Raw genomic sequence first — 18,527 nt, forward strand, 5'->3', positions numbered from 1 at the left:
CCAGTTCACATTCGAATTGACGTACGAAGCGAAATCAGCGAAACCAGCGATGCCTCTAGCCTTCGACGGTTTCGAACTCAACGAATTCTTTCCTTTCCTCCGACGAGCCCGATACTGTTCGTGGATTCAACAAGAGTCTTGCTATCCGGGCGGATAACTACCTGTCTATATAAGGTCCAGCAGTTGATACTTACACTACTTTCTTCGCTGTTCCTATCTGTCCCTGTCGTTGTGGTTTTCGTCGTCGATCATCCCTATCGCCGTACATCTACTACCCGCCCGGATAGCAAAACTCTTCAACAAAGGCTATGGTGCAACCAGCGGCTCTTCCTTGGCTGTACCCTCCTTCGATCCCAGGAACATGAAACCTGGATCTCCGATCACACCCACGGTGAAGACTCTAGATTGGTCCTCCGCCCGATAAAACCAACCAAGCCGGAACTCCAAGTCATCCATATGTTCATAGAGCCGTTTTGAAGACAGCCGTTCCACGTCGTCCGGAAGATATGCCCTGATATTCGAGCCCTTGAGCAAGGCAAACATCGCCGCCATACTATTGAAACCATCCGGTGCAAGGCCTTTTACGTCCATATCCAGCGGTAATGGTTTCCCCAGAAAATGACGAGATGCGGTGGAGAGCAGTGTCCAGACATTAGTTAGGGCTATCAATGCCACCATTGTGACAAGAGCCCAAGTCACCTCCGAATTCTGTCTGAGGCGACGTGGCTCATTGTCAGTAGCCGTTGCGTTGAGCTTCGAAAGACCGCTGGATGGAGGAGGACGGTCTGCAGAGCTCTCGGTCATGCTGAAGCGATTTTCGAGGTTGGCTAATTGAGCTGCGATGAGGGCGTAGTTGTGACCAAGTTTTTTGACGATGGCATGTTCCTTGTCTGGATCACGAAGATCCTGGGCTGAGAATGGGCCATGCGGTTCAAATAAGACGGCGAACTGATCATTCTTTGAACCACCGAGTTCCCAGTCCAGTTCCACTGAAGGCTGCGCGCTACCCACGGACAGATCGTCGAACTCGTAGCCAATCGGTGGAATGTTGAAGGTGGGGTTCAACGGTCTCGTGGTTGACTCATCTGGCCTTGGTGGTCTCGTCGTATCCAACACAAAATCCCCGTTGAGAACCCTGAGGTTCACTTCGGTGCCAACTTCTTCCCAGGTGTAGTTGCATCTCCATATTGTGAGGTTGTCGAATTGATGAGTGGAAGCGTTGTAGACGCCCCAAGCATAAGTTTCTGTTCTCGAGAACGTATAGGAGTGGCCGTAAGCATCGGATTCGAGACCCAGCTCGCAAACGTCATTTATCGTAAAAAGGTTATACGGAGAGGCAAACTCCTCGGCGAAGTATATATCTCTAGGCCCCCCCGCAATTTCTCCATCCTCCCTGGAGTCTCCCACATTGACTGCGTTCGTCAGCTCAGCTTGGCGACCGTCTGGGCAAGTAATGAACTCAGCCACATATATGTCTCTGAAGAGAGAGGGATCTCCATGATTGACAACTCTGTAATCTTTCGGCTGGACCCTTGAACACTCAGATCCCAATCTGACAGCTGGTGCTGCCAATTTGAGTGAGACTCTCTCGGAGACGTCCACATCCTTCGCGCTTCCAAGAGCGGGAAACACCAGGTTGGCATATGTGTTCTGCGGATAAACCAATGTTGGATCATCCTGATACAATAGAAGGCTGCTGACCAGTTTTCGGTTGTTCGTAGATAAGTCGAGGCTTTTGGGGGTGTTCTCTATCCTGAAAGAGCCCAGCCATGTTTCCTGTTGGAGCTGGAGTTCGCGGAAGTCCGGATCCACGTCAGTGAAGAACAAGCTAGACGCTAGTGTCGTCAAGAATGCACATATTATAGTGACAAATTGTGAGGCGCTCACAGTCCAAGCTCGTCGTGCAAGAGAGTCGAAGAGAGTGCGTAATCCTAACATGTCGAGATGTGATGTATCAAGATCCTGCACGCGACAGGCCTTGAAAGATAACATGTACAGCGTCGAAAGGTTTCTATAAGCGGAGTTGCAGCAATTCGCGTAGACAGAAATAATGAGCACAATCAGCGCTGGCATTGACGTCCAAAGTAAATGAGAATAGCCGTCATTCGTGTTTATCATCAGCCGGCCGTTGATCTCCGCGAGTTGGTGTGTGTACAGAAGGGCTGCGATAGTTGAGAACGTAAAGATAACAGACAGCGCTCTTACCCATGTCCTCAGGACAAATGGGGTAAAACCACAGCCACTCCAGGTGGCCGCGGTGAGGTTTGATTGAGACGCCGCCTGTTTCGCTTCGCTCCTCAAAGACAGCATGTGTCCAAGGATGGTGGAAGGATTTTGTTTCCAAACCGCGTTCCTTATGCCATGCTGAAGCAGAAGTAGAATCGCAAGTAATACCAAAGTTCCATTCAATACCGCAAGGCATGCGCATACAGTAAGGTTGACAACAAGCTTGTTAACGTTTTCGTTTGTGGAACCAAAAATGGTTTCTTGCGGACCGGTAGTTCCACGCAGGAAATAGTGTCCAAGCAAGGGGAAAAGAGTCCGAGAAACGTTCAGAGTTGACTCATAAAGCATTTCGGTAGAGTAGGATGCTATGTCGCCGACCTTTCTACTCACTAGCTCAGAGGCTGTCAAGCCTTCACCCGCTTCCAGTAGCGTCATCAAGCAGACTGGGCCAAAAAATATGGTATGCGGCCGGCACAGGTTCGCAGATCCGAGCGAGTACATGCTTTCTTCGGCCATGGCCCAAAGATCCGCTGAGACAGATGATGTGTCGCTCTCTGGCACAGGGACTGCCTCGGGGCTCACCCCGTTGTCTATTAATTGCACTTTCGACTTCGAAGAGGTCGATGTGCAAAGAATTGCCGCAAAACTCTGAATGACTGGTATATTTGTTTTCCCTGGCACATTAAGCCTTGTAGAGTAAAACAATTTCTGATTGTGTTGCTGGGGTAGGTTCGAGCATGGTCTGGACTTGGCTAGTCCGCTGTCGACATCTTGAGCACCCCATGAGCCAATCCATTCTTCGAACCCCGTGAAATTGAGAAGGACTTCGTGCCAAGGAAACCGGTTCTCAATTCTTACAGCAGACTCGCACCCTTGAAATCGGAGCATCAACTCAACTACGTAGTAAAGAGTTTCGTTGGTGTTTGGTAGCTGTTCAGGCTTAGGCTCAGTGGAAGTAAAGGACTCAAGCTTCAAGCAATGCATGTCTGCAAAAAGGCCATCAACCTCGACTATCAAAGGCGCGTCTATGCTTCCTCTGGCAGTTGCGTTCCGTGATATGAATGTTTGGTACGCGGTATCCTCAGTAACTCCGAAAGGAAGCTGCAGCTGGAAGTTCTGCAATGCTTTGATCAAATGATATGCTCGACCATCCAGAGCCCTTGTGTCGTTGAATCTGTCTTCGAAAGAGTCGAGAACTTTGACATCGACCTCATTCGCAACTTGAACGCTGTTGACGCTAAGCAAGCCTGGGGCAAGGACGATTTGCGCTTTAATGAGAAGCGATGCGAGAGTTGCAATAACAACAAGATAGTGGCGTCTTTTGAACGATTCGAAAAGGACTGCATGCGGTAGCATTGCGGTGTAGTCGAGCGCATGGTCATCTTTTCTCCGTGGTAAGTGCTGCTTTAGAGCAATCCAAGGCATGTATCGAAGCGCTTGAAGCTCGACTCTCGACCAAAGGACTGAAATGGCCGTGAGAACTAATTTGGAGCTCGCATGTTAAAATACAGAATTGATCTTTGAGTTTCGGATGGAACGCCTACCTGCTACCGGGCCGAAACGCCATCCGGATGCGTAGTCCGTTTGAATCATCATTAGACCATCGTGTTTTTGGGAATAAGCGAACACGCCGCAAAGAGCAGCAGTGCTAACAACGAAGACGCCCATGAAACTGAACAAAGAAATGGGTCGGAGCCAGGTTGGACTCCAGGCTACAACTTGGCCGGAAAGAGCCCTCGGTTCGTCCTCTTTCCCGCCGCTGTCACTGGCATCAGTGAGGGTTAGGTGGTCGACATGTGATGAAAGGCGTTGATATTGCAAACACAACCCTCCTGGGTGCTCTGACCTAACGCCACTATTGACCTTGTGGGTCGTTGAGGCAGACTCGTCTTGGATGCTTTGGGCTGAAGTGGTGCAGCCTGTAAAATAAAGAGGGCTGGTCTCATTGTCCTCGGGATGAACGTCGCCAGCAACATCATTTACTCCGATAAATTGTTGGCCATGCTCCGTCATTATGAGCAGTATTTTGAATCTGACAGAATAAGGTGTTGCGCAAAGTTCACGCGTGAGCGTCCAGTTTAACGATGATCCTTCATCAAAGTTGAAAGGCGTTTGTGATGATTGTTGCTGGAAAAGAATAACCTGCAGACGTCCACGGGGTTGGTTCACAAGAGTAGTGAGATCATCTACGACGGAAAAGAGTTGATAAGTTTAAAACCCGAGAAACAGGCGGATGACGCAGAAGCAATACTCTGGCTTTGTCTACAGCGCTGTATGATAAAAGATTCAGCTACGCGCCAAGTTACGTGTAAGACAGGAGGTGAGATTCGAGCTGCAGGCTGCTTAGCCGAGCTTACTTCGCCTCTTCAAGTCAGCTGAAAATGACTGAGAAGCAAGGGTGCATAGAAGATTGAAGCGAATCAGCTGTAAGCAACGCTTTTGATTTAAAAAATGGAAGAGATTGCTCCATCGGGGCTTCCGGCCTTCTTGAATGATTATTATGATTCTATTGATAACGCGCATGCACCCTGCAAAAGGACTACCTCAGAGTCGCCTGATTTGCAACCGTTGACGGACCCGCTAGGTACCTAAGCAAGCGAGAAAGCATGGGTGGGGCTGGTGCATACCTACTTAGCTGGCTCAGAGGTTCACAGCAACCATCCAATCAGATCTCAAATCCCCGATGGCACAATTGGCTAGCGCGTCAGACTGTTAATCTGGAGGTTGGTGGTTCGAGCCCACCTCGGGGAGTAATAGCGGTTAGAATCCGCCTCGCATTGAGATCTTTTTTTTTTTTTTTTTTGCTTTTTCTGATTTTGTTGATCTGTATTATGTACAAGCAGGCCCGTCCGTGGCTGAACCGGACTTAGACTTGATCTTTCCTTATGCTTTGCATAGTGAGCTTATGATAACGAAACTTCTAGGTTTTTAATACCTGTTATTAGTTTGAGATCTTAATGCAGCAATCTCCTCCCACCCTTCTAATAAACTCTCGAGCGTTACGTTAATCCTTCGCTGAATAAAGTCTTCTGCGAAAGAGTGTAGATGACCCTGGGCGCCTTTCAATTCCCTGAGTCGAGCACGCATTTTACTCAGAGATCGCCTAACTTTCCTGTGTCTGCGCGGCTATATTTTCTGCGGATATTGATTGCTCCTGTCGGAGACAACAGTAGCGACGAAGACAGAAGCGAGGACGGTAAGGTAGATTAGAGCCACAAGAGAAGTAGTCGGCATAGCACAGGAAAAGTAGGCGTTCTTTTTACTTGAACTTTTCAATTGAAAGATGTCCCTCTAATTTAAGGCAATGTGTATCCACCATCAATCACCAGATTGGCACCTGACCATCGTTAGTACTGAAGTTTCCAAGATCAAACAGGACACCATACCTGTCATATAACTGCTGGCGTTGCTGGCGAGGTACACATACGAGCCCTTCAGCTCAGCGGGCTCGCAAAGTCGGCCTCCGGGAATCATGGAGAACCATTGCTTCCTCCACTCTTCGGGGTGCACCGAAAGCACTGCATCTGTCAGCAAAACGCTACGCTCAGTTAAGTCCGACCAAGAGAACTCACTGTCCGTCGCAATAAACCCAGGAGACACGCAGTTCACCCGCGCAAAGTCAACCCACTCCACCGACAACGACTTGGCAAGGTGCACCACCGCAGCCTTGCTCGCGTTGTAAGCCGCCTGCCTCTGCGGCACATTCACCAAAATAGCCGACACTGATGCGGTGAAGATGATGCTGCCCCGTCCGTCACTGCCCGCCTTCAGCTGCCTCTCAAACACCTTGGCCGCCGCCTGCGCAGTCCAGAATGCACCATGGAAGTTGACGTCCAGCATCTCACGGAACCTGTCCTCGGGGTATTCGATAGCAGGGATGTGGTCCGCAATACCGGCGTTGGCCACGACGATGTCCAGCTTTCCGCCGCCGACCTCTTTCGTTGCGGCCTCAATGACGGCCTCGACTTCAGAACGCACCTTGACATTGCACTTGTACGCCTTCACCAGCACGCCGTTGCTAGACTTGGACAGGGCAGCGGCCGTGGCATCGGCCTCCTCCGGAGGCGTGCTGGTGTACGTGATGGCAACCTTAGCGCCGGCCTCGGCAAGACCGCGGGCGGCTTCGAGGCCGATGCCTCGGGTGCCGCCCGTGACGATGGCCGTCTTCCCGGCGAGGTCGAAGTGGGAGGCGACCGGCGCTGCGGGGTTCGGGTGGCTCGGGAGGACCATGTTTGCTGCTGCGTTTGGGGTATAGATTCGGTTATGAGATTACGTTCTTGATACTTGGTGATCTTGTTCGAGCCGAATGGTGTGACTATGGACCAGGGCAGAGACACCAGGCAAGTGCCGGGGGATTTTGTACCGGGTCATTCGCGGGAGGGTGGGTCCATCCGCCGTCGTGGCTTTTGGCGGCGAATCAGGCATTCGGTCGACTGTTGTCCGGAGCGGAAGGGGTTGCTTCGGTGCGGGGAAACTGGGGAAGCGGACATCTGCCACCCCTGTCCGAAGTTTGGGTATGCCGGGACACTTGTGCACCTGACCGCAGATGCTGATGTTTGCTCAGGCTTAAGCTTGCTCGATATCAGAGGGCTCATCGACAGGGGACAAGCAACTTCGATCAATTTCTTCGGGAAAGCCCAGGGTGACATATGTTCATTATCATGATTATCTTGGGCAAAGCCACAGGTTTGCTTTCAAACACGACATACACACATATTTTAGGTAGGTCTAGGCTTGGCATTATAACTCGACACTTCAGTTGACATGAATACTTTACGACGTGAATGACAAACTTCTAAGGTGTGTTGTGAGTGCAGATATGCTATGACAGAAAGCGAAATAGGTTCATGCCAGGGGTCATGCCAGATAGATCAACATTTTGCTACGACTGTAAACATGTTATCATCATGACGTTTCAATTTCTCATCTATGCTAGCCTCTATTTTGGTACACCTTGGATGACGACCTTCAAAGTGTCTTCCTTCGCCTGTCTTACAACCTCAAAGGCCTCGACGGCTTCCTCGAACTTGTAACGATGAGTGATCAACTTCCTTGGGTGGACCTTTCCTGACGCTACCAAGTTGACAGCCTCGGGGTAGCATCCCGTTGTGTACCTGATCGAACCCTTGATGTTCAATGCGCGAATACACGCAGTTGTAATGGGAAATACAACATTCTGGGTAAAGTTAGCGGTCTGTCTGCAGATACCGGCTGAGCTATGCTTACCTCCTTGCCCATCCCAGCTTGCACATAAGTCCCACCCTTCTTAGTAGCAAAAACACCAGCTTGGATGCACGGCTCAGCACCCGTGCACTCTAATACCACATCAGCCCCCTCTCCGAGACCGGAGTCCCTGAGAATCCTCTCGCCAATGGCGCGAGAAGCATCAACAGGGTCCTCAGGAGCATTGGGAAGCTTCTTCGACAAATAGACATCATCGGCTGCAAAGTCCTTGGCAAACGCCGCGCGAGACTCAGAAATATCCACTCCGATGACCTTGCTGGCGCCGTAGGCCTTGGCCACGGCCTGGCAAAGAACACCGATGGGCCCGCAGCCAAAGACAAGCACTGTCTGGCCGCCCTTCAACTCAGCAACCTTGCAGATTTGCACCGCAACAGCAACCGGCTCCACCAGCGCGCCGTCCTCGGAAGTCATGTGCTCCGGGATAGGATAGGTGTAGTCGCCGGCAACAATGTAGTACTTCTGCAGAGTACCGTCCCATGGAGGTGTCGCCGCGAAGACGGTGTCTGCACAGAGATTGTATGCGCCAGCTCTGCAGTGATCGCAGCTTTGATGAGTTAGCACATGTCTATCCTCGACGTAGAGTAAGACAGAAACTCACTGCCTGCATGGCACACCGGGCTCAATAGCAACACGGTCGCCGACCTTGACATTCTTCACCTTGCTTCCGACTTCAACAACGGTCCCGGCACTCTCATGGCCGAGAACGATGGGCGACTCGAGGATGAAGTCGCCGATCCGGCCGCGCTGCCAGTAGTGGACATCGCTGCCGCAGATGCCCGTCTGCTCAATGTGAACGCGCACATCGTACTCATCTCTGAGCTTGGGCACCTCGCGGTTCTCGAACGAGACGTTCTTGATGGAGTGGAGCACGAAGGCAGGGTTCTGCGGAAGGTTAGCGTTGGCTGCGAAGCCAGGATGTTGACAATCTAGCTTACGATTTCGGACATCTTTGAGGTATGGTTAGCTTAATTTCGGTTCGAACCCTGATGGCAGTGAGACTTGGGATATCGTCAGTCCGTTTGAGCTCTACCAAGCTTGGAAGCATCTTATTTGTGCAGATGGCAGACGGCCGTGACGTCGACGCGGGGTACTGCGGCGCCGGCCGGAGCGGGGCCGCCGCCAAACGCCGAGCTGAGTCGGGCGACTGTTGCCCGATGTGCGCCAATCAGCATGTCCTGTCCTCCGCTCGAGTACCATTTGTCCTCTCGCTTTCCCATCCAAATATTTCTTGGATTCAATTCGTTGGTGTGCCATTGTTGGCTTTGCTAGGGTCAATGTTACCGCTCTAAGGCGCCCATCAACAGCCCGACGAAGTCTAGACCACACCCACACCATCGCCATGGAATCCACCTACCAATCATTGTTCCAACGGATTCTCTCCAAATGGGAAGAAAAGAAGGTTTCCTCTTCCAACGCACCGGACACCCATCCCCGTCTGATTATCGCACTGGCGGGGCCACCGGGCTCCGGCAAAACGACCATCGCTCAACGCGTCGTCTCCGCCATCAACAACTACCCCGGACCCCACCCCAAATCCGTCGTCATGTCCGCTGACGGCTTTCACCTACCCCTGGCAACACTCCGCGCCCTTCCAAATGCTGCGGAAGCGATCGCCCGGCGCGGCGCACCGTGGACCTTTGACGGACACGCTGTCGTCGAGATCGTCCGCGAACTGCGGGCGTCTGCAGGCGAACGGCCGGTCTTGGCCCCTACATTTGACCACAAAGTCAAAGACCCCGTCGTTGGCGGGTTCACGGTCGATGCCAATGTCGAGGTCTGCATCGTTGAAGGGAATTACTTGCTTGCGGACGAGGAGCCCTGGAGTCAGATTGCTCCGCTGGTGGATGATCGTTGGCTGGTCAGAGTTGAATCGGCACTGGCTCGGACAAGGGTTGCGAAAAGACATATTGCAGCCGGTATTGAGGATACTATGGAAAAGGCACTACATAGAGCGGAGACTAACGACATGGTCAACGGGGAGTTTGTTGCTAAACGGAGCGAAGGCAGATATGATCTCTTGATTGACAGTGTCGAGGAGTTGCCAAATTAGCGGCTCTGCATAGAATATCATTCCATGTTGAGTCGAGTCTTTTGGCGTAGTTACCACGGATAGTGCTTGGCACGTAAAGTGCGTCGGTGAGGGTGAGAGCACTCCGTCCGGAACGTAGGCCCGCGGCCCACGGTGCGGGCCACCCGAGCCAACATCCGGGGATGGCTTCGAAGAGCTTGGCATGATCTCCCGGGCACCATGTAGGTCTCAAGAAGAAATCACGCATGACTTCTATTTGAACCCTAGTCGCAGAGTCTCGATAGAAGAACTCCCATTCTAAGATCACACACATCTCCTTCGTCAAGACATCAGCATACTGTCTACAGCAACACTAGTCCTTCTTTGATACCCAAATAACCCTAACTCACATCGCCATGGCCACCAACGGCACAACAAACGGTACGAGAAAGTCTATTCGGGCTCCCAACCCTCCCGTTCAAGACAGCGTCTTCAAGCAGTTCCGCCTCGATGGACGCACCGTCATCATCACGGGTGGAGCAGGCGGCATTGGTCATGAGATCGCCAAGGGTCTCGCCGAAGCCGGCGCCAACGTACGACCGTTCTTCCCAAATCCCCTGAACATCGCACATGGCTGAACCACCCGCAGATCGCCATTTGGTACCACACATCCTCAAAGGCAGCCAACTCCCTCACCGAGGGCCTCATCAAGGACTTTGGCGTGAAGTCAAAGTCCTACCAGGTTGATGTCCGCAACTACGCCGCCGTCGAGGCCGCTGTGGCGGACGCTGTCAAGGACTTTGGCCGTCTGGATGTCATGATCGCAAATGCCGGCGTGCCCTCAAAGGCCGGCGGTCTCGACGACAAGGTCGAGGATTGGGACCACGTCCGCGCAGTGGACTTTGACGGCGCGTACTACTGCATGAGGGCAGCCGGACTGGTCTTCCGCGAGCAGAAGAGCGGCGTCGGAATTATCACGGCGTCGATGAGTGGCCACGCCGCGAATGTCCCGCAGGAGCAGAGCTGCTACAACGCATGCAAAGCCGGAACCGTAAGTTCGATTTTGTTTGCTTGACATGCCACCGCCCGGACTAACACCGAGCTTTTGCAGATTCACCTGGCCAAGTCTCTGGCTGTCGAGTGGGCTAAGTGGGGAGGCCGTATTAACTCCGTCTCCCCTGGTTACATTGATACGGCCATCTCGGGTGACTGCCCATTCGACATGAAGGAGGAGTGGTTCAGCCTGACACCGCTGCGCAGGGATGCTGATCCCAGGGAGTTGAAGGGCATTTACCTGTATCTCGCCAGTGATGCCAGCTCTTACACTACGGGGGCTGACTTTATCATCGATGGTGGCTACACCGCTCGGTAAATGTTTTATGCTAGATAATGACAAAACTTTTGTGCTGAATCTGCCTCAAATCAATCAAGCTGAACACCAAGTGCTTTTGAAAGAATCGACTGAGTGAATTGAGCCTGTGTGCTTCCATACGCATATGATCAAGTTGATTTTAGAGACTGGACCTCAGAATGTACTAGTGCTATGAATTTTGTAAAAGATTTGAATAACTATCTCGGATATCAAAGTATGCACACCTTGGAATCAACAATGCGCGTTACCTTGGGTTTGTAAGAAGTGAATTGGCTATAGAGGCTCGAAACATTGGCTTGACTAAATAACTACGGACGAACGTATTCAACTAATCATAATTCAAACGGATTTCTGCCCAGTTGAGCCTTCTTCAGACTTTGATAACTTTCAACTCTAGTCCTCTTAAAAAAAAAGTTGGCCTCGCCATCAAACGGAAAATTCGAGAGCTTATTCGCCGACATACAACTTTGTGCCTTCACGTTCATGCACAGTCGTATGACTTACACTCTTGATTTTCTCAGGTAGAAACTACACGTTGCGTTCTTCATGGACGATAATCAGCGGAATCCACTTTCATTCTGGCTTGCGTGTGCACCTCATAAGTCCCTCAGACGGCCGGCCTCCTGTGGGCCGGATGCCAAGCAAGCATGGACGATGTCCGAGACCAAACGCCGGTCTCCGATCAAAAAGAATCATCATCACAGCCATCATAACCAAAATCCAACTTTGAAGACATCACGATGTCGCAACAGGTCCCGGTTCAACCTCGTCCTCACCCGATCATCGAAAGATCCCAGCAGCCGGGCCTCGCTCACCCCTGCCCAGCCTTCCACGCATGCGTCTTATTGCCGGGCAGAGCCTGCATGGGCTAGGCACCAACAGCCCCCGTCTAGTGAGGTTTTAGTGAGGGTGACAGTCGTCCGTCGTCCCCGCACTGCCAAACAGCCGCTCTGGGAATGTTCTCTCCGCAAACATGACTCGTGGGCAAACAGATGCAGCACCGCAAGTACGATGATGCAACAGGTCGCACCGCGCTGTACCCCATGGGTCAAATCCCCCCCGTATTCCACCGACCCATCAACCACGTTAATGTGGGGTAAGAGGGAACATGCGGAGTGGCTAGCTGGGCGCGGAGGTTCCAATTACCAGCCGTCTGGGTGAGTGAGCGTGTCAACATCACGCTACCTGGGAATCATCACCTCGTTCCTCGTCCATGTAGATATAAATCTCCTGCGGGACCCGCGTGACCTCGCATCGGGCAATTTCTTTGAGCCTTTTGGTTTCTCATCAAGTCCATGCCAACTTGGATGTCTTCATATTCTTGTTAGTCGATGCCAGGCACGCGACCTCGGATTTAAGCAAACATGAAAGACGAGCAGATTGTCGGCGCCGCTTTGGCCGAGGTCCTCCCCAAGACGGACAAGTATTGGTTCCAGCAATCGCACCTGTTGAGGTTGAACCTGCTTCTCCTGATTCCTCTCTTGTCATCATCGGTTGCCGGGTATGATGGTAAGTTGAAAAAGCCTCTCGCATAGGCCTTTCAACGTCTAACAGGCGCAACTCACAGGATCGTTGATGAACGGGCTGCAGTCACTTCAGCAATGGCGAGAGTATTTCGGTCACCCAACCGGTGTGAAACTGGGTGTTGTCAACGCCGCGCAATCCATCGGTTCCGTTCTGGCTCTTCCAATCATCGGATACCTCGCGGACCGCTTCGGCCGAAAGCCTGTCCTCCTTTCGGGCATCATCCTCATCATCGTTGCGACGATCATCCAGTCGACCTCGATCAACCTGCCGATGTTCATTGTCTCTAGACTCGTCGTCGGATTTGGAGGCATGTTCGTGGTCCATCCAAGTCCACTGCTCATTGCAGAGTTGGCTTATCCGACACACCGCGGAAAGTACACCTCGGCATACTGGACCATGTACTACCTAGGTGAGTCTGAAGGCCGACATCAAACATTAAATGATAAAGGTTCTGACCAGGATTTCTCTAGGTGCTATTCTAGCTTCATGGACTACATTCGGCTGCCAGGATTACGCTACAGAATGGTCGTGGCGAATTCCCAGCATACTTCAGGCCGGCTTCCCCATCGTCCAGCTCTGCTTCTACTTCATGGTACCAGAGTCTCCCAGATGGCTCATCGCAAAGGAGAGAACAACCGAAGCAGCCGCAATTCTCGCTCGATACCACTCCGGCGCCCAAGACCCTACCGAAGCCCACACCCCCCTCGTCCGCCGTGAAATAGCCGAGATCGTACAGACAATCCGACAAGAAAAGCTGGCGGAAACCACGGGCTGGGCGGCCCTCGTCTCCACCCCGGGCAACCGCAAACGGACCCTGATTGCCGTATTAGTCGGCGCAATGGCTCAGTGGAACGGCATAGGTGTGGTGTCGTACTACTTGACTTTGGTGCTGAACACCGTAGGCATCACCGACACATTCGACCAGACACTCATCAACGGCCTCCTTCAAATATTCAACTTCGGCGCCGCTCTCAGCGCGGCATTCCTCGTGGACCGTCTTGGCCGGAGAACCCTCTTCCTCTGGTCAGGCGTTGGGATGTTTATCTCGTACATCGTCTGGACCGCCTGCTCGGCCGTCAACTCGGACACGGGCTCCAAGCCCGCGGGCATCGTCGTGGTCGTGTGCCTGTTCACGTTTTACTTTCATTACGACATTGCGTACACCCCGCTTCTCATGGGTTATCCTACTGAGCTCTTCTCGTATTCGCTGCGGTCCAAGGGTATCGCGGTAGAGCTGCTTGCGATCTACGGCTCCCTCATCATCCAGGCGTTCGTCAACCCCATCGGAATGGAGAACATTGGATGGAAGTACTACATTGTGTTCTGTTGTCTCCTGGCGGTCTTCCTATTCATAACTTGGTACCTCTTCCCGGAAACAAAAGGACACAGTTTGGAGGAAATTGCAGTCATCTTTGATGGGCCACAGGCCGTTGAGAACTTTGAGGGCAGCTCGGACATCAAGGAGGAAAAGATTCTAGCCAACGGTGGTGTAAGCACTGCGGTACACAAGGAGGAAGCGTAAGGGGCGTGTTGCCTAGTTGATCTATCGTGTGAAACTACTCCAGATATTAAAAGGAGGTTTGAATTTTCGAGTTCTGCAAATTTGCCAAACCTAAAAGTCCACATTGCAATGATTCACGATGATCTGTATCCGCATCTACCTCTCGACTCAAGTCAAACATTAAAGCCGTCTCAAGCACTTCCTTATATCGGTCTGAAAACCCATCATAAAGCTGCAAAAGCAGCTTTCAGCCATCCCTCGGTAACATCCAACAGCCGATAACATGCCCCGAGCCTTTCGTCCCGCCAAGCTGTTCCCCAGCCCATCGTGCCCGACTAACACCGGCGGAGCTCGGATTACAAGGATGTTTGGCCCCGGCCCCCTGATCGCGATCAGTCATATTGTGGATCTCCACAGCGCAAGCGTGTGGAGAAAATGGCGGGGTTCATGCACCTGGAGACTCGCTGGAGTTGAATGTTGGAGAGGACCGCCTGGGGGCCGCGCTACCCAACGTGAGGAGCAACAGAAGCAGCCTCCCCTCCGACCTCGTCCGACCCGCAGCCACCACCATCAACCCACACCACAAACGTCCGCTCCTCCTCAATTTCCATATCTCCTTGCTGCATGCTCGCTCGAATGTTATGACGGCTGCATACCTCCCCAGAGAACGGACGACAACCGCCCTACCTCCGAGAGCCGGCCAACGTCACTCCGGGACCGCCAAGTGCCAAACATCAGCCTGGATCGCGATCCCGCAAGCTTACCACCCCTGAATGTGAGAGGCTGTCGAGCTGTCTCGGGCTAAACCTCTCTCGGCCCTTGGATCAAACATAATGTCATCATCGGGCCCCATCGGCGACGACCCGGCCGGCTCATTCCCTCCGGACCCGGCCTCCGTCAGCATGGCCTTTGCATCTGCCGATCAGGCATGCAAGGAGTGCAGGCGACGCAAGGCCAAGTGCAACCGGGCCATTCCGACATGCAACCTGTCAGTCAAGAGCCTCCAAAGGTATCAGCCCATGCTAACATTGGGAACAGCTGCGTAAAGTACCGGCGTCACTGTCTCTATGAGAAGCACGCCCGGACGCCACTGACCAGAAAGTATGAGTAGCTTGCAGGGGGAGGGGACGTTGGTGGTGTGGCTGGTTGTGCTTTACCAAAGAAACTTGACTTACACTTTTATGCAGGCATCTCACCGAGGTTGAGGAGAGGTTGGAGCGGGCCGAGGCACTCATTACACATATGCGGGCTCTGCTTCCAACCAACAATAGGTCGGGCGCCCCCTTAGCCACGCCCGGGAGACCCGAGCCACCGGCTCCGCGTGTTGATGAGCCGTTTGACTTCTCAAGGCTGGATTCACCGGCTTCGTCCGGCGCCAATGTTCCGTCATCACAACCTCTGCCCGTCGAGGCAGATCTTGGCGCGCTTCCGCTCGGCGATCCTGAGCCGGCCCCTCAACTTCAACCAGCCCGGGCTTCCCTCTCGCGACATACAACCTCATCCTCCGCACCAGGATTGCACACAAACTCCAACGTAGTCCGACCCCAGCGACAAAATCATCATCACCACCCAGCAAACGACATCGCCCATCGAGACCTCAACCTCCTTGAGGCGCACCCCACAGATGACTTCGAGTGGGATGAGCAGGAGACCCTGACAAACTACTCCGCCTCCCCGGAAGCGATCCAAGAGACAGACTCCAATGGCGAGGCCACCATCGCAGACGGCATGGCCACCCTCGCCGTCAGCGAGAAGGAGTCCGGCTACCTCGGCGTCGCCTCCGGCGCCGCCCTCCTCCGCCTCCTGGAACCCTCGACCCCGCGCCGCAGGACCCAGTCCTCGTCATCGCGCGCCGGCCCCGTCAACCACATGCAATACGCCCTCACGCCGCAGCCAGACCCCAACAGGCACATCACCGACGCCATGATAGACGCCTACTTCCGGCTCTACCACGTCAGCTACCCCATCATCCACGAGGCCACCTTCCGCGCGCAGTACGCCGGCGTCATCCCCCGCCCCAGCGGCGACTGCTGGCTCGTCCTCGCGTACACCGTCGCCGCCATCGGCGTCTACACGACGGCCACCACCCTCGACAACCTCGACGTGTCCCTCTTCGCGCAGGCCCGCTCGATCCTGTCCTTCAACTTCCTCGAGGTGGGGAACCTGACGCTCGTCCAGGCGCTCACCCTCATCTCCAACTACCAGCAGAAGAGAGACAAGCCCAACTCGGGGTACAACTACCTCGGCCTCGCCGTGCGCATGGCCATGGGCCTCGGGCTACACAAGGAGTTCCAAGGCTGGAACATATCGCCCCTGAACATGGAGATCCGCCGACGGGTGTGGTGGTCCTTGTGTGTCTTTGACGTCGGGGCCACGATAACATTCAGCCGGCCCTCCGTCTTTCCATCTGAGGGTGTCGACGTCTCCCTCCCCCTCAACGTCGATGACAAGGTGAAGTCAAGCCCTCCAAACGATCTCGAGAGCATCAGCTAACAGCGACCACAGTCCTTGACTGCAATCTCCAAGTCCTACCCGCCCGAGACGGAGGGCATCACACCTTACACCGCAGTCCGGACCCAAGCATCCTTCCACATCGCCACGACCCCAATCTACACCCGTGTCATCTCCAAGCCCCTCCCCTCGGCAGACGAAATGCTCCGTCTGGACCAGGACCTCCTCGAACCCTGGCTGTCCAGCATCCCCCCTTACTTCTCCGAAGCAGCAACGAACCCTCCCCCGCCGCCCAAGTACGCCCTCGCCCACGCCGTGATGAGCTGGCGATACCGCAACCTGCGCATCATAATGTACCGCCCCTTCGTCATCCGCCGCGCCCTCCAGGCCCGCGACAGGCGCGCAGACGACTCCCCCTCCAACACGCGCGCCTACGAAAAGTGCCTCGCCGACGCAAAGGCCACCATCACCAGCATCAGCGACTTCTGGGACCGCAACGAGCACAACCGCCTGGGCGCGTGGTACGCTCTGTAAGTCCCCCCCTCCCGAGCCCCCCCTCAAGCCCTTTCCATCCACAACTCTGACCAAAGACCACCGTGTAGCTACTTCCTCTTCCAAGCCGCCCTGATCCCCTGCATCTGCCTCCGCAACGACCCGACCTCCCCCAACGCCGCCGACTGGCGGCACCAGGTCACCACCACCACCCGCTGCATCGCCGCCCTCGCGCCCGTGAACTCGAGCTCCTCGCGCTGCTACCAAGTCATCGTCGACCTCTGCGGCCGCTTCCTCGACACCAGCTACGTCCCGCCCGCCGCCGCCCAGGAAGCAGCGGCAGCGGCAGCGCGCTCGACGCCGGGCTACGACGCGCTCGAGGCCGCTCCCCCCGAGCCCATCGATGAGAGCCCGCAGACGCAGATCAACAGCGTCTTCTCGATGATGTGGCCCAACGTGCCGCCGATGGAGGCGGCGGACGTGGTTATGGGCGACGATGCGTGGATGGAGTTTTTGAAGGGCGGGAGCGGTGGGGATGGGGATGGCATGTGGTTTGAGAATTAGGGGTGAGAGTACTTCTGTTCATGATTTAATCTCTCGAAGATGAAGATAGGACGTCAGACTTGGAGGAGAGCCGGATACACAACATGGGATTGACACGCTCAGGGGTACAGAAAGCCATAGAGCGACTTCGCCATGTACGAGACGATATTATCGTCCTACGAACGGGTCCTCACTCACGAGGCGGCATTGGTCCAACTTTACAGCAGTTGGCCCCCATCAATCCATGCAAAATTGCACCACTTTTCCTTCCCCAATATGCTGAACAGCGGCTTCCTTGTCCAGAGGAGCATATCACGCATATCACACTGATTGATGTCCCAGTTGTGCATTCCCTGGCTCTGACGATATCTTCCTCAGAATACGGCAGACGCCATCTCGCATACACGATGACGTTGGCCAAAACCTACTGTGCCAAGATCTCTTTTCTGTCGGCAAAGACAACAAGCGTCACCTACACTTGTAGGAAAGATCACATGCGGCTGGGTCTTGGACCCTTATCAGCGGCAGCTGGGTCTGAGACGGGGTTCGTCCCACTGGGGAGACCAGGTAGAAACATTGAAATCATAGTTTGGAACACATGAACTCCACTTTGTCGTTCGAAAGATTTAGGGGACGCAGCTCGTGATGCCTTCGTCGACGCTTCGGAGAGACAGAAAGTTGGCTGGCCGTTGAAGGTATGCCTCCTCCCCCCCCCGCCAACCTACTTACACTCGCACCGGGGTGGTGTACAACAAGGAAGACAAAAAGAACATTCGATCTGACGTCTGAAAACACCATCGGGCTGTATTCTCCGGCATCCCGGTAAACACATGGTTTGCTTCTCGAAAACGGGCGCCGAGGCCAAGTCACGAAGCTATTCGCAACCCGTGGCGCGGACCGCACAACGGAGGCACGGGAAGGGAAGTGACATCAACGCGCAGCAACCCGTGGCCAAACGGCGCAACACGTCCGAACCTCCGCCCCTCCCTTCCGTATCTCGATTCCGTTATCGAGACACGATGGCGCCGCATCGCCGTCGATGAAGGCATTCACAGCCGGCTACGTCAGAGAGCACATGCCCCGTAAAGAGGACCCCTTCACCCGTCTGCCCAAATAAGCGGCCATGGTGAACTGTCTCAGCGCCACGAGCCGCACGCCGTTTG

The 18,527-nt window shown here is 54.0% G+C and overlaps 6 protein-coding genes across 6 annotated transcripts; 4 read left to right on the forward strand and 2 right to left on the reverse strand.

The window, feature by feature from the left end:
• Positions 1-306: 306 nt before the first annotated feature.
• Positions 307-4,239, reverse strand: GCG54_00014789 (uncharacterized protein; the record flags this gene model as incomplete). Its single annotated transcript, XM_045414610.1, has 4 exons — positions 307-1,828; positions 1,888-1,931; positions 3,085-3,707; positions 3,771-4,239. The coding sequence occupies 4 exons, from the start codon at positions 4,237-4,239 to the stop codon at positions 307-309; spliced, it is 2,658 nt and encodes an 885-aa protein (XP_045260732.1).
• A 1,283-nt stretch (positions 4,240-5,522) lies between these two features.
• GCG54_00014790 (putative D-xylulose reductase A) lies at positions 5,523-8,417 on the reverse strand (the record flags this gene model as incomplete). The annotated part of the gene is made up of 7 exons (XM_045414611.1): positions 5,523-5,563; positions 5,613-5,744; positions 5,799-6,464; positions 7,180-7,402; positions 7,453-8,014; positions 8,069-8,352; positions 8,406-8,417. The coding sequence occupies 7 exons, from the start codon at positions 8,415-8,417 to the stop codon at positions 5,523-5,525; spliced, it is 1,920 nt and encodes a 639-aa protein (XP_045260733.1).
• Positions 8,418-8,809: 392 nt separating this feature from the next.
• GCG54_00014791 (ATP-dependent kinase YFH7) lies at positions 8,810-9,520 on the forward strand (the record flags this gene model as incomplete). The annotated part of the gene is made up of 1 exon (XM_045414612.1): positions 8,810-9,520. One exon carries the CDS (start codon positions 8,810-8,812, stop codon positions 9,518-9,520), a length of 711 nt encoding a protein of 236 aa, XP_045260734.1.
• A 374-nt stretch (positions 9,521-9,894) lies between these two features.
• GCG54_00014792 (putative NADP-dependent mannitol dehydrogenase) lies at positions 9,895-10,850 on the forward strand (the record flags this gene model as incomplete). The annotated part of the gene is made up of 3 exons (XM_045414613.1): positions 9,895-10,071; positions 10,128-10,529; positions 10,590-10,850. The coding sequence occupies 3 exons, from the start codon at positions 9,895-9,897 to the stop codon at positions 10,848-10,850; spliced, it is 840 nt and encodes a 279-aa protein (XP_045260735.1).
• Positions 10,851-12,214: 1,364 nt separating this feature from the next.
• GCG54_00014793 (Low-affinity glucose transporter HXT3) lies at positions 12,215-13,899 on the forward strand (the record flags this gene model as incomplete). Its single annotated transcript, XM_045414614.1, has 3 exons — positions 12,215-12,359; positions 12,418-12,786; positions 12,848-13,899. The coding sequence occupies 3 exons, from the start codon at positions 12,215-12,217 to the stop codon at positions 13,897-13,899; spliced, it is 1,566 nt and encodes a 521-aa protein (XP_045260736.1).
• An 812-nt stretch (positions 13,900-14,711) lies between these two features.
• On the forward strand, positions 14,712-17,385 carry GCG54_00014794 (Acetamidase regulatory protein; the record flags this gene model as incomplete). Its single annotated transcript, XM_045414615.1, has 5 exons — positions 14,712-14,866; positions 14,917-14,979; positions 15,066-16,329; positions 16,384-16,859; positions 16,932-17,385. 5 exons carry the CDS (start codon positions 14,712-14,714, stop codon positions 17,383-17,385), a joined length of 2,412 nt encoding a protein of 803 aa, XP_045260737.1.
• Between the last annotated feature and the right edge of the window lie 1,142 nt (positions 17,386-18,527).

This window comes from Colletotrichum gloeosporioides (assembly GCF_011800055.1).
Source record: "Colletotrichum gloeosporioides strain Lc1 chromosome Unknown consensus_66, whole genome shotgun sequence".
Taxonomy (NCBI): domain Eukaryota; kingdom Fungi; phylum Ascomycota; class Sordariomycetes; order Glomerellales; family Glomerellaceae; genus Colletotrichum; species Colletotrichum gloeosporioides.